General features: G+C 67.1%; 1 protein-coding gene across 2 annotated transcripts; it reads left to right on the forward strand.

Annotated features, from left to right (window-relative positions):
* The first annotated feature begins 381 nt into the window (after positions 1 to 381).
* Positions 382 to 15214, forward strand: NPC1L1 (NPC1 like intracellular cholesterol transporter 1). Of its 2 annotated transcripts, none has more exons than XM_071578992.1 (19): positions 382 to 453; positions 1299 to 2830; positions 3885 to 3985; positions 5295 to 5467; positions 5857 to 5985; positions 6414 to 6596; positions 7263 to 7380; positions 8302 to 8429; positions 8655 to 8792; positions 9388 to 9477; positions 9913 to 10103; positions 10180 to 10307; positions 10878 to 10998; positions 11670 to 11725; positions 11800 to 11950; positions 13061 to 13292; positions 13960 to 14073; positions 14417 to 14579; positions 14998 to 15214. In XM_071578992.1, the coding sequence occupies exons 1-19, from the start codon at positions 400 to 402 to the stop codon at positions 15144 to 15146; spliced, it is 3951 nt and encodes a 1316-aa protein (XP_071435093.1). In that variant the 5' UTR covers positions 382 to 399; the 3' UTR covers positions 15147 to 15214. The 2 variants fall into 2 exon arrangements, with proteins under 2 accessions (XP_071435093.1, XP_071435094.1); XM_071578993.1 differs by having other exon boundaries at positions 7266 to 7380.
* Positions 15215 to 15827: the final 613 nt, after the last annotated feature.

Here is a 15827-nt window from a genome sequence, read left to right on the forward strand (position 1 = left end):
GTCTACCCCTGACTTCACTGCCAAACACCCAGGGGTGACCCCACACTGGCGTCCCCCCTTCACCCCTCCGTGTCCCCGCAGGGCTTCCCAGCCTCCAGGGAACCCCTGCTCTGTGCCCAACCCCTCCCTGGTTGTGCCCAAACCCCCGCTCTGTGCCCGAATCGCCGCTCAGTGCCCGGGTCGGGTCTCCCGGCAGCGCCGGCCCCGCCCCGTCGCCGATCGATCGATAGCCGGTTAATGATCCCCCGGGTTAATGATCGCGGGATTTACAGCCTCGCCGGGGCTGATTGGCCTCGTGGCCATCAGGCCAGCAGGGCCCGGCCGAGGCTGTGCCCGCCCCGGGGGTGCCACCCCGTATAAAGCCGGGGCTGGGCGGTGGCGGGGACACCCTGAGCCACCATGGCGGGGTCCCTGGCGCTGCCCGGTGCGGTCCTGGCAGCGCTGCTGGCACTGGTAGGAGCTGGGGTGGCACTGGGGGGACTGCGGGATGAGAGGTGAGGGTGGGCTTGGGGTGTCGGGGGTGGGTGAGCGGGGGGACACTGGAGTGGTGCCTATTGAGTGGCATTCGGGGGGGCTCAGGGTGGCAGAGCTAGAGGTACCCCAGTGTAGTGCCCATTGGATGACATTCATGGGGCTGAGGGTGGCAGAGCCTGGGAACCCCACTGGGTGACATTTAGAAGGGATGAGAGTGGCAGAGCTGGGGGGACACTGGTGTGGCACCTACTGGGTGCCCTTTGGGGATGGCAGAGCCAGGGAGTCCCATTATAGTACCCACTGGGTGACATTTAGAGGAGCTGGGGGTGACAGGGTGGGGGGACATGGATGTGGTGCCATTTGGGTACTGATTTGAGGGCCTGGGGGTGGTAGAGAGGGGGGACACTCCTGTGGTGCCCGTTGGGTGGTGTTTGGAGGGACTGAGGGTGACACTGGGGGGACATCACCTTGGTGCCCTTTGGGTGCCATTTGGAGAGGCTGGAGGTGACAGGGTAGGAGGACACTGGTGTAGTACCCCCTGCAGTGCCCACCAGGTGCCCTTTGGGTGCTGTTTGAAGGGGGGGTGGTGGCAGAGCAGGGGGACACACCGGTGTAATACCCTTTGGGTGCCATTTGGAGGTGCTGGGGGTGGCAGAGCCAGGGGGACCCCAGTGCGGTGCCCATCGGGTGCCATTCGGGGGGGCTGAGGGTGGCAGAGTGGGGGGGACACTCCTGCATTGCCCACTGGGTGGTATTTGGGTACCATTTTGGCTCTCACAGCACCATCCCCCAAAGCTCTGCCCACCTCCCCTCGCTCCCCCCAGGCCTCCCCATCCTTCACCCCGATCCACCGTGCCGGTTACTGCGCCTTCTACGGCGAGTGCGGCCGCAACCCTGAGGTGAACGTGTCGCTGGTGCCCTCCAAAGTGCCTTGCCTGTCCAACACCCCGGCGCAGGTGGCCACGAGCACCCTGCTGACCCTGCTGCGCTCCGTCTGCCCGGACCTGGCGCGGGGGGATGATGAGACCACCCTGGTGTGCTGCACCTATGCACAGCTCAGCGCGCTGCGGCTCAGCATCGCACTCTCGGGCACCGTCCTGGCGCGGTGCCCGTCCTGTGCCCGCAACTTCGCCAGCCTGTACTGCCACAATACCTGCAGCCCCAACCAGAGCCTGTTCATCAACGTGACGCGCGTGGTGAACCGCACAGGGGTGCCAGGGGGGCCAAGAATGGCCGTGGTGGAGTACCAGAGCTTCTACCGGCAGCGCTTCGCCGACGCGGCGTTCGCTTCGTGCCGCGGGGTGCGACTGCCGGCCACCGGCGGCTTCGCCATTGCCACAATGTGCGGCCGCTACGGCGCCCAGCTCTGCACTCCCCAGCGCTGGCTCGACTTCCAGGGCGACAAGAACAACGGGCTGGCACCTCTGCAGATCGACTTCCAGCTGGTGCCCAATGGCACCGAGCCCGGCGGCGCCATCGAGCCGCTGGATGTGCGCGTGTGGCGCTGCGCCGAGGCGCCGAGCACGGACGAGGAGCCCTGCTCGTGCCAGGACTGTGCCGAGGCCTGCCCGCCAGTGGTGCCCCCAGCTGACCCGCCGCCCCCGTTCCGCCTGGGCGAGGCCGATGGTGTCCTGGTGATCTGCATCCTGCTCTTTGCCTTCTTTGCCATCATCTTTCTCGTGTCCCTACTGTGCCGGAGGTGTTCTGATGAGGCCGCGGCACCGCCGGCAGTGCCCGCTGCCCGCTGGTGCTCGGCGCGGGTGGGCGATGCCACTCACCACGCCCTGGCACGGGTGTTCTGCCGGTGGGGCACGCTGGTGGCCTCGTGGCCCGTGGTGGTGCTGGTGGTGGCCACGGTGGTGGCTGGCGGGCTCTCGGCGGGGATGGTGACACTGCGGCTCACCACGGACCCCGTGGAGCTGTGGTCGGCACCGGACAGCCGTGCCCGGCAGGAAAAGGCTTTTCATGACCAGCACTTTGGGCCATTCCTGCGCACCAACCAGGTGATCGTGACCGCGCCAGGCCGTGCCAGCTCCCACTACGACTCTGTCGTGTTGGGTGCCAAGAACTTCAGCGGTGTCCTGGCACAGGACGTGCTGCAGGCGCTGCTGGAGCTGCAGGAGCGCCTGGCACGCGTTGAGGCCTGGGCACCGCACGCGGGCAGGAACGTGACGCTGCGCGACGTGTGCTACGCGCCCCTGAACCCCACGGCGCCCGCTGTGGGCGACTGCGCCGTCAGCAGCGCCACCCAGTACTTCCAGAACAACCGCTCCCGCCTGGCGCTCACTGCCCTGCAGGAGGATGGCAAGTACACGGGCACCGTGGACTGGCACGACCACCTCATCTACTGTGTCAAGTGGGTGCTGCGCGGGGGGCACAGGGTGGCCATGGTGGGGTGGCTGGGGGGCTGCTTATGGCGTGTACTGGACAGCAGAGTGCCCATGGCGAGCCTGGCTGTGGGTTTGCGGTGATATCTGTGGGGTCAGATGCCCATGGAGTACTCGTTGTGGGGTTGGGGTTATGCCCATGGGGTGCTCATGAGGTACCTGTGGAGCTGGAGTGCCCAGTACAGCACAGTGTCTGTGGAGTGCCCAGCTGTGGGGTTGGGGTGATGCCCATGGGGTGCTGGCCATGTCATCGTGCCCTTGGAGTGTCCAGTTGTGTGGTCAGGTTGATGCTCATACAGTGCTGAATGTGGCCTGGTGTCCTTGAAGGGATACCTGTGGGGCTGGGGGCTTCTCTGTGGAGTGCCCAGTATGGCACAGTGCCTGTGGGGTGTCAGGCTGTGGGGTTGGGGTGCTACTTATGGAGCATCCATGGGACCAGAGGCTGCCCCTCAGGGTGCTGGCAGGCACGAGATGGTGTCCATGGAGTGCCCAGTTGTGGGGATAGGGTGATGTCCATGGGATCCTGGCCATGGGGTGATATCTGTGGGGCTGGAGGTTCCCTATAGGGTGCCCAAAGGCACCATGGCCCCCTGGCTATGGTGTCGGGGTGATGCCCACGAGGTGGTATCCATGGGGTGAGCGGGGCCATGTGGGGTGTTGGGTGTGCCATGGTGTCCATGGGGTGGGGTGATGCCCTCAGGGTGCTGGGCACAGGGTGGTGACCATGGGGTGCTGGGTGTGGGACTGGGGTGATGCCCAAGGGGCTCTGGCTATGGCATGGTGTCCATGGGGTGGTATCTGTAGTACTGGGGGGCTCCCTGTGGGGTGCTGGGCATGGTGTGGTACCCATGGGGTGCCAGGCTGTGGGTCTGGGCTGCTCTCTGTGGGTCCCCACCACAGTGGGGTGCCAGGCCGTGGGTTTGAGGTGTCCACTCTGGGTTCCCCCGGCCAGCCAGGTGCGGGTGGGCACAGGGCTGGTGCCCAGGAGTGCCCACTGATCCCCCGGCACGGTGCCCCCACCAGCTCCCCGCTGTCCTTCAAGGACATCACGGCGCTGGAGCTGAGCTGCATGGCCGAGTACGGAGGGCCCGTGTTCCCCTACATCGCCTTCGGGGGCTACCGGGGTACGGCGGGCATGGGGGCACAGGGACATGGGGGGCACGGGGACATGGGGGGCACGGGGACATGGGGGGCATGGGGACACCTGGGAGGCACAGGGGCACCTGGGAGCACAGGGACACCTGGGGGGTACAGGGATACCCGGGGGGCACAGGGACATGGGGGGCATGGGGACACCTGGGGGCACAGGGGCACCTGGGAGCACAGGGACACCTGGGGGGTACAGGGATACCCGGGGGGCACAGGGACATGGGGGGCATGGGGACACCTGGGGGCACAGGGACACCTGGGAGCACGGGGACACCTGGGGGGCATGGGGACATGGGGGGCACAGGGACATGGGGGATATGGGGACATGAGGGAGCACCGGGACACCCGGGAACATGGGGACACCTGGGGAGCCACGGGGACACCTGGGGGGCACAGGGACCTGGGGGGCACGGGGATATGGGGGGCACAGGGACACCTGGAGGGCCCAGGGACATGGGGGGCACAGGGACCTGGGGGGCACGGGGATATGGAGGGCACAGGGACATGGGGACACTGAGGTGACACAGGGTTCCATGAGGCAGAAGGGACCTTGGGTACAGGGGTCCTTGTAAGGCACGGGGACACTGGGAGTTCCTGTGCTGCTGGGGGGCACAGGGGCACCTTGGGGACATGGGTCCTCACAGGGCATGGGGGAGGGAGGGGGGCTTGGAGACAGGAGCACCTATGGGATGAGGGGGACCTGTAGGCAATGGGGCTCCCTGTGGGGCACAGGGACACGGGGACACTTTGGGGACAGGGGTCTGTCTCTGTGGGGTATGGGGGCACCTGTGGGCATGAGGACACCGTGGGGCATGGGGTGACCTGTGGGCAATGGGGGGATCTGTGCGTATGGGGACACTTTGGGGACAGGGTCCTCACAGGGCATAGGGGTTTCTGTGGGGCAGAAGGGCTGGGGGGTGCCCTGAGGACAGGGGTCTCTGTGGGGTAGGGTGGTCCCTGTGGGGCCCACAGGGCATCCTCACTGTGTCCCCACCATGTCTCCCCTATGTCCCCATTTTGTCCCCTCTGTGTCCCCCCTATATGTCACCCCTGTCCCCTCCATGTTCCCCCTCGATGTCCCCACCATGTCCCCTCTGTGTCCCGTCTGCGTCCCCTCTGTGTCCCCCCATATTACCCCCTGTGTCCCCATTGTGGCCCTCCATGTCCTTCCCGTTTCCCTCCCTGTGTCCCCCCTGTGTCCCTGCCATGTCCCCCCCATGTCTCTCCCTGTCCCGTGTCCCTGCCGTGTACCCCCGTGTCCTTCCCTGTCCCGTGGCCCCCCAGACTCGGAGTACACCGAGGCCGAGGCTCTGATCGTCACTTACTCTCTGAACAACTTCCCTCGGGAGGACCCGCGGCACGAGTGGGTGCTCAGCTGGGAGGGGACCTTCCTGCAGGTGGTTCGGGACTTCCAGCGCTCGCATGGCCCCAACCTGTCTGTCACCTTCATGGCCGAGGTCAGGCCTCTCCCGGTGCCCTCGAGCCCTGCACCCCCTGTCCCCGTGTCCCTGTGCCACTCCTGGTGCCCCCCCAGCCCTGCACCCCCTGTCCCTGTGCCCTGCACTCCCTGTCCCTGTGCCCCTGCACCCCCTGTCTCTGTGCCCTCCACCCCCTGTCCCTGTGCCCCATCCTGCCCCCCACATCGCCAGTGACCCGCCCATGTCCCTGTGGCCCCAGTGTCCCCTGTGCACCCCATGTCTTTGTGCTGTTCCATGGCCCTTGGTGCCCCCGTGTCCCTGTGGGTGTCCCTCAGAGCGGGACAGGGGCTGCCTGGTGCCCCCTCACCCATCTGTGTCCCTCACCTGTCCGTGCCCTCCCTGTCGGTGCCGCCCCGTCGGTGCCCCAGCGCTCTCTGGAGGACGAGATCAACCGCACGACGGGGGAGGACCTGCCGGTGTTCGCCATCAGTTACCTGCTGGTGTTCGCCTACATCGCGCTGGCGCTGGGCGAGTACACGGCCTGGCACCGCGTCCTGGTGCGTTCCGTGGCACCGGCGGGTCCCGGGGGGTGTCTTGGGGGGTACTGGGGGGTCTCGGGGGGTGTCCTGAGGGGTCCTGGGGGGGTCCCGGCGGGTGTCCCGGGAGGTGTCCTGGGCGGTCCTGGGGGGTGTCCTGGGGGGTGTCCCGGGGAGTGTCCTGGGAGGTCCCGGGGGGTGTCTTGGGGGGGTCCTGGGGGGTCCTGGAGGGTTCTGGGGGGTACCAGGAGATCCCGGCGGTGCTGAGTGCGGGTGTTGCAGGTGGAGCCGAGGGTGGTGCTGGCACTGGGGGGCATCGCCAAGTCCTGGTGTGTCCCTGGGGTGTCCGGGTAGGGTCCACGGTCCTGGGGAAGTCCCAGAGGCTGGCAGGGGGTCCTGGCAGGGCCAGAGGTCTGGGGTGCCGGGGATGCTGAGTGTGGGTGCCACAGGTGGAGTCGAAGGTGACGCTGGCACTGGGGGGCATCGCTGTGGTCCTGGGCGCCGTGTTCGCCTCCATGGGGCTCCTGGCACTGCTGGGGGTGCCCTCGTCCCTCATCATCCTCGAGGTCGTGCCCTTCCTTGTGCTCGCTGTGGGTGCTGACAACATCTTCATCTTCGTGCAGGAGCTCCAGGTCTGCAGGGAGGGGGGCACGGCGGGCACAGGGGCATGGGAGGTATGGGGGGGCACCTTGGGGACAGGGGCTCTGTGGGGCATGAGAGGACCTGTGGGCACAGGGGCGCATTGGGCGTAGGGGTTTCTGTAGGGCACGGGGGACACCTTGGGGACTGGGACCTCGTGGGGTAAAGGGCCACCTGTGGGCACTGGGAGTCCCTGTGGGGCAGGGGGACACAGGGACACTCTGGGGACAGGAGGCCTCGTGGGGCAAAGGGGCACCTGTGGGCACTGGGACACCCTGAGGGTCCCATGGGGCAGGGAGGAACCTGTGGGCATGGAGGTCCCCACGGGGCAGGGGGCACAGGGACACCTCTGTGGCCCGGGGTACCCATGGGGTGCAGGCGGACCTATAGGGGACAGTGGGGATGTCTTGGGAACGGGAGTGTCCCAGGGGCAGGGGGCCTCTTTTGGGTGTAGGGATTTCCACGAGGAGCAGGAGGGCACAGGTGCCCTAGGGGAGTGTGCTTGGGCAGGGAAGGGAGGTGTCCATGGGGGGCAGCGACATGTGGCACCCCTAGGCTGGGCAGTGGGTGCCCGAGAGGGTGCCCCATAGGGTGGGACGTACCTTTGGGGGTCCCCCCGGGGCGGGGGTGACCCGGTGCTCCCTCACCACCCCGGGCAGCAGCAGTCGCAGCGGGAGCCGGAAGAGACGCGGGAGCAGCACCTGGGGCGGGTGCTGGCACAGGTGGCACCCAGCATGTTGCTCTGCAGCCTTTCTGAGGCCGTCTGCTTCCTCCTGGGTGAGCACGGGGGCTCTGGGGGCACGGGGGGCTCCGGGGGCACGGAGGGCTCCGGGGCACGGGGGTACCTGGCAAATCAGGGGACATGGGAGGCTCCGGGAGGCATTGGGACACGGGGATGCCAGGGGGCCCGGGGGGCATGGGGGACTCTGGGGAGACTGGAGATCACTGGGACATGGGGGACACAGGGGGCATGGAGTGCTCCGGGGGGCTCGGGGTGGGGGGGAACAGGGGATTTTGGGGGTTACTGGGGGGCACAGGGGGCATGGAGGGAGCACAGGGACATGGGGGCACTGAGAGCCCTGGAGGCACCAGGGCCATAGGGACAGGTGGGGACCAGGGGCACACGGTGGGCACAGGGTTATAGGGGGGATGGGGAAAGAGGGGGCACCAGAAGCACAGGGACGCTGTGGGGACATGGGGGGCACCGGAGACACAGGAGGCACAGAAATGTGGAGGACACAGGGAAAGAATGGGGAGCAGGGGCACAGGGACATGGGTGTGCACAGGGACACTGGGGAAATGGGGGCACAGGAGCACAGGGTGGGCACGGGGACACGGGGGCATGAGGGATGTGGGGAATGCGCTTGGGTACAGGGTGGGCACAGGTATAAGGGGGCAGAGGGAGATGAGGGGCACAGAGACACGGACAGAGAGGTGCTGAGCACAGCTCACCCGCGGTCACCGTGTGCCCAGGGGTTGGGTGGGGGGTAGAGTGTGGTGAAGGGGCACTGGCCCGGGTGCTGCCAGGGCTGCCAGGGGTCCTGCAGGTGCTGACACGGGGGGTTCCAGGAGGGCTGCAAGGTGCTCTCTGTCCCGGGGGGCTCCGGGGGGCTGCAGGGTGCTCACTGAGCCGGGGGGCTCTGGGTGCCCTCTGTCTCGGGGGGCTCCGGGGTGCCCTCTGAGCCGGGGGTCCCGCAGGTGCCCTCTCGTCCATGCCCGCCGTGCGCACCTTCGCCCTCACGGCCGCGCTCGCCATCGTTTTCGACTTCCTGCTCCAGATGTCGGGCTTTGTGGCACTAGTGGCACTGGATGCCCGGCGGCAGGAGGTGACGCCCGGGGGGCACGGGGTGGGCACGGGATGAGTATGAGGGTCCCCGGGGTGGGCACGGGGTGGGCACAGGGTGGGTGTGGTGCCTGCAGTGTCCGGGGTGGGCTTGGGGTGCCCCAGGTGGGCACAGGGTGGGCTGTGGTTGCTCGAGTGGACAGGGAGCAACCCGTGGGGTGCAGGGGGGGCCGCGGAGGTCCCGTGCCAACCCTCCGTGTGCCCCCAGGCCGGGCGGTTCGACCTGTGCTGCTGCTGCGGGACGGGCAAGGAGCGCCCGGGGGGGGCGGGGGTGAGGCTGCTGCGGCCCCTCCTGGAGCGCTACTACACCCCCCTCCTGCTGCACCCCATCGTGCGGCCCTGCGTGGTGAGGGCATGGGAGGCACCGGGGGCATGCGGGGCACCGGGGCATGGGGGGCACCGGGGACACGGGGTCACCAAGGGCAGGGGAGGCACCAGGGCATGGGGGGGAGCCTGGGGCATGGAGGGGCACCGGGAGTATGGGGATCACCGGGGGCTGGGGTGGCACTGGGGGCTGGGCGGCACCGGGGGCATGGGGGATTGAGGAGAGGAGATGGATGGGGAAACACTGGGGGCCTGGGGAGAATGGAGGGGTGGGGGTGCCGTGGGGGTAGAGGGACCGTGTGGGCAAGGAGGGCACGGCAGGGCTGGGAAGTGGAGGTGGCCATGGGGGGCCATGGGGACAGGAGGAGGTGGGGGCAGGGGGAGGTGGGCGCTGGCAGACGGCGGGTGCCATGGAGGGCTGGGGTGCCAGGGAGGCTGAGGGGCACATGGGGGGCATGGGGAGGATGGGGGGGCATCAGGGGGGCTGGGAGAGCTGGGGTGGGGAGGGAGGGGAGCATGGGGGGTCTCGGGGATTTGGAGGGGCGTCCTGGGAGGTGGGGGAGGGTCCCGGGGGGGTGTTGGGTGTCCCGGTGGTCCCTGACCAGGTGCCCCTCCAGGTGCTGCTGTTCCTGTTCCTGACCTGTGCTGGCCTCTTCCTGCTGTTCCAGGTGCCTGTGGGGCTGGACCAGGAGCTCGCCCTGCCACAGGTGGGGCAGGACCCCCGTTGGGGGGGCACGGGGACAGGGGAGGCGACAGGAGGGGACAGCCCCGTGAGAGGGCTTGGAGAGAGGGAGGGTCACATGGCCCTCTATGGGGACATCTTGGGGGTGGTGACACATCTGGGGCCCCCCCAGACCCTGTGGGTGCCAGGGTGGGTGACAAGGCCCTATATGGGGACACCTGGGGATGGTGGGACCTCTCCATGCCCCCAGGCCCTGGGGGTGCCAGGGTGGGTGCCAGAGCCCTGTGTGGGGACACCTGGTTGTGCTTGGGACCCCTCTGAGACCCCCCAGGATCCTGTGGGTGCCAGAGTGGATGCCAGGGCCCTGTACGGTGACACCTGGGGGTGGTGGGACCTCTCCATGCCCCCAGGCCCCGGGGGTGCTGAGGGTGCCTGTGCCCCACTGATGGGGTGCCCGCAGGACTCGTACATGCTGCGGTACTTCTCGGCGCTGAACCAGTACTTGGCCGTGGGGGTGCCCACCTACTTCATCACCACGGGTGGGTACGACTTCTCCTCTGCCAACGGCACCAACGGCATCTGCTCCAGTGCTGGCTGCAACGCCGACTCGCTCACGCAGACCATCCAACACGCCACCAGCTTCCCCAACGTGTGGGTGCAGGGGGGACATGGGCACGGGGCGGGCGCGGTGGTGCCCGGCTCCTGCCAGCCCTGTGTGCCCCCCCAGGTCCTACCTGGCCATTCCGGCCACCTCCTGGGTGGATGATTTCCTGGACTGGCTGAACCCCACAAGCCGCTGCTGCCGCATCCACCAGTTTGGGGAACACTTGGGCGAGTTCTGCCCCTCCACCAGCGGTGAGTGGGGGGCACAGGGCGGCTACGCCGTGGGGGCCAATGGGTGCCCACTGTGGGGGCTCTTGGGTCTACACTGAGTGTCTACCATGGTGGTTCTTGTGGGTATGTTGAGTGCCCACCATGGTGGTTCCTGGGTGTACATTGAATGTCCACTGTGGTGGGCACTGGGCATACATTGGGTGCCCATCATGATGGTCATTGGGTGCTTGCTGGGTGCCCACCATGGTATGGTGGCCATTGGGTACATGCTAGTTGCCCACTGAGTGGTCATTGGATGCCGGTTGGGTGGCCATTGGGTGCCCACCATGGTGGTCATCGGGTGGCTGTTGGCTGACCATTGGGTGCCCACGATGGTGGTCATTGGGTAGCTGTTGGGTGCCCACCATGGTGGTCACTGGGCAACCATTGAGTGCCCACCATGGTGCTTATTGGGTGCCCATTTTGTGTCTGTTTGGTGCCCACCATGGTGGCCATTGGGGGGATGTTGGGTGCCCACCCTGGTGCTTGTTGGGTGCCCACTGGGGGGCTGTTGGTGACCCCCATGGCCGTGCTGACCCCCCGTGCCCACAGACAGCCCGACCTGTGTTGGGGGGCAGTGTCTGAAGGTGCCCCGGCGCCCCACGGCCGAGGAGTTCCAGCGCTTCCTGCCCTGGTTTCTCCAGGACCGGCCCACCCTGCAGTGTGCCAAGGGGTACGTGGCACTGGGAGGGCACCCAGGGGTGGGTGGCACCTGGGGGACATCTAGGGGTGGATGCCACTTGTGAGGGGGAAAGCCAGAGTAGATGCCACATGGGGGGGGCACCAAGAGGGAGGTGCCACCTAGAGGACACACCAGGTGTAGGTGGTACCTCTGGGTGACACCTGGGGGTAACACCCAGGGGCAGGTGCAACCCAGGGAGACACACAGGGATGGGTGTCACTGAGGGGGACGCTCCGGGGTGGGTGCCACTGAGGGGGACACACACCAGGGAGTCAGTGCCACTCATGGGAGACATATCAAGGGGTGGGGGACAGTGGGGGCCACCTGGGGTTGCGTATCACTGGGGCAGGACACCTAAGGGGTGGTGCCACCCATGGGGGACACATCAAGGGGTGGGTGGCACCAAGGGGCACCTGGGGTTAGATATCACTGACGGGGGGGACACCCAGGGGGCAGTGCCACCCATGGCGGACACATCAAGGGGCAGGTGACACCAAAGGGCACCTGGGGTTGGGTGCCACTGGAGGGGGACACGCAGAGGGCAGTGCCACCCACGGGGTCATTGCCAACAAGTGTCACCACACACCTGGGGGTTCTGCACCCAGACACGACCAACAGTGGGTGCCCCCCGGGTGCCCCCTGACACCCCGTGCCCCCCACAGCGGCCTGGGCGCCTATGACACGGCCGTGAGCCTGGGTGAGAACGGCACCATCCTGGGTGAGTGGGGGGCGGCGCGGGCCGGGGGGTGCCCAGGGGTGCCCGGGGCGCCGCTGACCCCCCCTCTGTGCCAGCCTCGCGGTTCATGGCGTACCAGCGCCCGCTGCGCACCTCGCAGGAGTACACGGCGGCGCTGCGGGCGGCACGAGCCCTGGCAGACACCATCACCCGCACCCTGCGCCGCGTGCCCGGCACTGACCCCAGCTTCAGGGTGTTCCCCTACACGTGAGTGCCCGCTGGGAATGGGGGGCACGGGGGCAGAGGGCAGCGCTGCTGGGGGGCACTGCTGGCTGGTGTGGGGTGCCCACTTAGGGGTGCCCAGGGAAGGGCTGTGGATGCCCCAGAGACTCTGTTGGGGGTCACAAGTGAGGGGACACTGTGGGTCCCAACCTAAGGGGTGCTCAGTTAGGGGTGCCCCAGTCGATGTGCCCACCCTGGGGTGTTCTGGGTGTCCCAGAGCTCTCGTTGGGGGTCAGAAGCGAGTGCCCCAGTCAGGGGTCACTGTGGGTCCCAACTTAAGGGGTGCCCAGGTCAGGGTGCCCATCCTGGAGTGCTGGGAGTGCCCTAGTCAGGGGTCAGTGTGAATGACCAGTTTAGGCGTACCCAGTTAGAGGGTGCCCATCCAGGGGTGCTGGGGGTGCCCCAGAGTCCTTGTTGGGGTTCCCAGTGCCTGTTTTGGGGTGCCAGGGCATGGTGCATATCTTGGGGTACTTGGTGCCATTTTGGGGTGGCTGGTGCCTGGGTCAGTGTACCTGGATCTGTGCTGGGGTACCCAGTGCTGTTCTGGGGTGCCCAGCGCCTGTGTTGGAGAGACCAGTGTGCCCAGTGCCCATGTCAGGGCAGTGGTGCTGTGTCAGGGTGCCCACATTGGAGTACCTGGGGCTGTTTTGGGGTGACTGGTGCCATTTGGGTGTACCCAGTAGCCTGTTATGGTGCCAGCACATTGCCACCCCTTAAGGTGAGTAGTACCGGGTGGTGGTGGCCGAGGGGCTGGGGATGGCCTGGAGTGCCCAGTGCCCATGTCAGGGTGCTGGTGCCCACTTTGGGGTGTTGGTGCCATGTCGGGGTCCTGGTACCCATGTCAGATGCTGGTGCCCGTTTCAGGTGCTGGTGCTCACGTCAGGATCCTGGTGCCCATGTTGGGTGCTGGTGCCCGTTTCAGGGTCCTGGTGCCCATGTTGGGATGCTGCTGCCCCTGTTGGGGTCCTGGTGCCCGTTTTGGTGTGCTGGTGCCCGTGTTGGGGTCCTGGTGCCCATATTGGGGTGCTGGTGCCCGTGTTGGGGTGCTGGTGCCCGTGTTGGTGTCCCCAGTGCCCACTCTGGTGCCCCCTGCAGGGTGACGTACGTGTACTACGAGCAGTACCTGACGGTGGTGGCCGAGGGGCTGGTGACGCTGGCACTGTGCCTCGTGCCCACCTTCGTGGTGTCCTTCCTGCTGCTGGGCATGGACCTGCGCTCCAGCTGTGCCACCCTCGTCACCATCGCCATGATCCTGCTGGACACTGTGGGCGCCATGGCCCTCTGGGGCGTGCCCTACAACGCTGTCGCCCTCATCAACCTTGTGGCGGTGCGGGGCAGGGGGGCATGGGGGAAACGGGGAGTATGTGGGACATGGGGGGCATCGGGGGCAGGGGGGGCACGAGGCACATGGGGGGCACAGGGGGATACAGGGGACATGGGGAGCATGGGGGGCAAGAGGGGCAAGGGGGGCATGGGGGCACAGGGGGATACGGGAGGCACAGGGGGATACAGGGGGCATGGGGGGACATGGGGGTCATTGGGGGGACATGGGGGCACAGGGGGCACAGTGGACACAAGGCATGAGGGGTGGCATGGAGACATGGGGTGTGGATGGAATGCAGCGTGTGTGGGGTGGCACAGGAACACAAAACAAAGGGTAGCACAGTGACATAAGGCAGGAGGGGTGGCATGGGGACATCGAGGATCTGGGATGGCATGGGGACATGGGGTGACACAAGGACATGGGAAACATGGGGTGGCATGGGGACATGTGACTGGCATGGGGACATGGGACACATGGGGACACAGACATCGTGGGCGTGTGGTGGCTTTGGGACCTGGGGCACGTGGGGACAAAGGGTATGGGGTGGCACAGGGATTTGGAGCACAAGGGGTGGCAGCAGGACCTGGGACACACAGGGAGGCACGGGGGGTGGCTGTGGGGCACAGGGGTGGCAGCAGGGAGAGGTGACCGTGACACGATGTCCCTGCAGGCCGTGGGCATCTCGGTGGAGTTTGTGTCCCACATCACGTGCGCCTTCGCCCGCAGTGCCCAGCCCAGCAGGGTGGCACGAGCTGCTGAGGCCACTGTTACCATGGGCAGCAAGGTGGGCACAGGGGACACTGAGGGACCCCCAAATCTCTTGGAGCCGGGGGTGGCACCAGGGACCCCCAACCCTGCCGGGGCCAGGGGGTGATGTGGGACCCCCGAATCCTCCTGGGGCTGGGGTGACACTGAGGGACCTCAAACCCCCCAAACCCTCCTGGGGCTGGGGGTGACACTGAGGGACCCCAAACCCTTGCAGGGCCACTGCAGGCCATCACAGGACCCTCAGTCCTGCCAGGGCTGGGGGTGACACTGGGGAACCCCAAACCCTGTCGGGTGGTGGCAGCACCCCCAGCCCTGGCCTGCTGTGCCCATCCCTGACAGTGTCCCCACTGTGCCCACAGGTGGTGGCTGGGGTGGCCATGACCAACCTGCCTGGTGTGGTGGTCCTGGCCTTTGCCAAGGCCCAGCTCATCCAGATCTTCTTCTTCCGCCTCAACCTCATCATCACCCTTGTGGGGTTGGCACATGGGCTCGTCTTCCTGCCCGTCCTGCTCAGCTACATCGGTAAGGACACCGTATGCCCACCCCAGGGACAGAGCCCTGACCCCGTGTGCCCACCCCAGGGACAGAGCCCTGACCCCGTGTGCCCACCCCAGGGACAGAGCCCTGACCCCGTGTCCCCACCCCAGGGATAACCTGACCCCGTGTCCCCACCCCAGGGATAACCTGGCCACATGTGCCCACCCCAGGGACAGCCTGGCCACATGTGCCCACCCCAGGGACAGAGCCCTGACCCCATGTGCCCACTCCAGGGACAGAGCCCTGACCCCATGTGCCCATCCCCAGGACAGCCTGGCCCTGTATGCTCACCCCAGGAATAGCCTGGCCACATGTGCCCACCCCAGGGACAGAGCCCTGACCCTGTGTGCCCACCCCTGGGCACAGGGACAGCCAGGCACTATCCCCACTGTTGTCCCCACAGGGCCCAGCCCGCGGGTGCCAGCAGGGGACACGCTGGGGGACACGCAGGGTGCAGGTCTGGGCCTTAGCAACCCCTACTTCAAGGACAAGGACAAGGACAAGGACAAGGACAAGGACAAGGCCAGCGCCAGTGTCCCTGGGAAGGGCTGAGGGCCCCTGTGCTCCCTCCCCCCCCCCCTCCCCCCCCGCAGCTGTTCTATTTAAACTGTTTTTTCTCAGAGTGTGGACTGGTTTAACTGGGATGGGTGGGGGAAGGGCTGCTGTGCACCACGAGGGGCAGGGATATGGGGACAGCATGTGGGGGACACAGGGGCATCGGGGGGGGCACGAGGGCATGGGAGGGGGGCAGAAACGTGGGGCACGAGGGCACTTTGGGGACAGGACAATGGACATGGTGGGGACAGGGCCATGGGGGGCACAGGGACATGGTGGGCACAGGGCCATGGGGGGCATCATGAAGCCCCATGGGGACAAGGGCATGGGGGAGGGAAGAGGGACACAACCTCATAGGGCACAGGGGGCACTGCAGGGACAAGGACGGGGGGGCACAGGGACACGGCCCTATGGGGCACAGGGGGCACTGTGGGAACAAGGACAGGGGGCACTGTGGGAACAAGGACATGGAGGACACCAGGCCGTCACATGGACAGGGTGCCATGGGGCACACAGGCAATGGCATGTGGGATACCACAGGGATGGGGCCATCTGGGGCACGGCTGGGCTGGGAGCACTCCCAGCACGGGGCGCCCCCAAACCCAGCACCCCAGGGTGGGCACAGCCCCCTGAGCAGCCGTGGCTGCCTCACCCCTGGCACAGCCCAAGGCCAGGCTG

Source organism: Pithys albifrons, chromosome 29 (genome assembly GCF_047495875.1).
Source record: "Pithys albifrons albifrons isolate INPA30051 chromosome 29, PitAlb_v1, whole genome shotgun sequence".
Lineage (NCBI taxonomy): Eukaryota > Metazoa > Chordata > Aves > Passeriformes > Thamnophilidae > Pithys > Pithys albifrons.

What these genes read in the sequence shown, in the direction of transcription:
- NPC1L1 (XM_071578992.1), top strand. Translation starts at nt 400, where the DNA reads ATGGCGGGGTCCCTGGCGCTGCCCGGTGCGGTCCTGGCAGCGCTGCTG. An exon ending in CTGTCACCTTCATGGCCGAG is followed by an intron (nt 5,468 to 5,856) that starts GTCAGGCCTCTC and finishes TCGGTGCCCCAG; the next exon opens with CGCTCTCTGGAGGACGAGAT. An exon ending in CGTCCTGCTCAGCTACATCG is followed by an intron (nt 14,580 to 14,997) that starts GTAAGGACACCG and finishes TTGTCCCCACAG; the next exon opens with GGCCCAGCCCGCGGGTGCCA.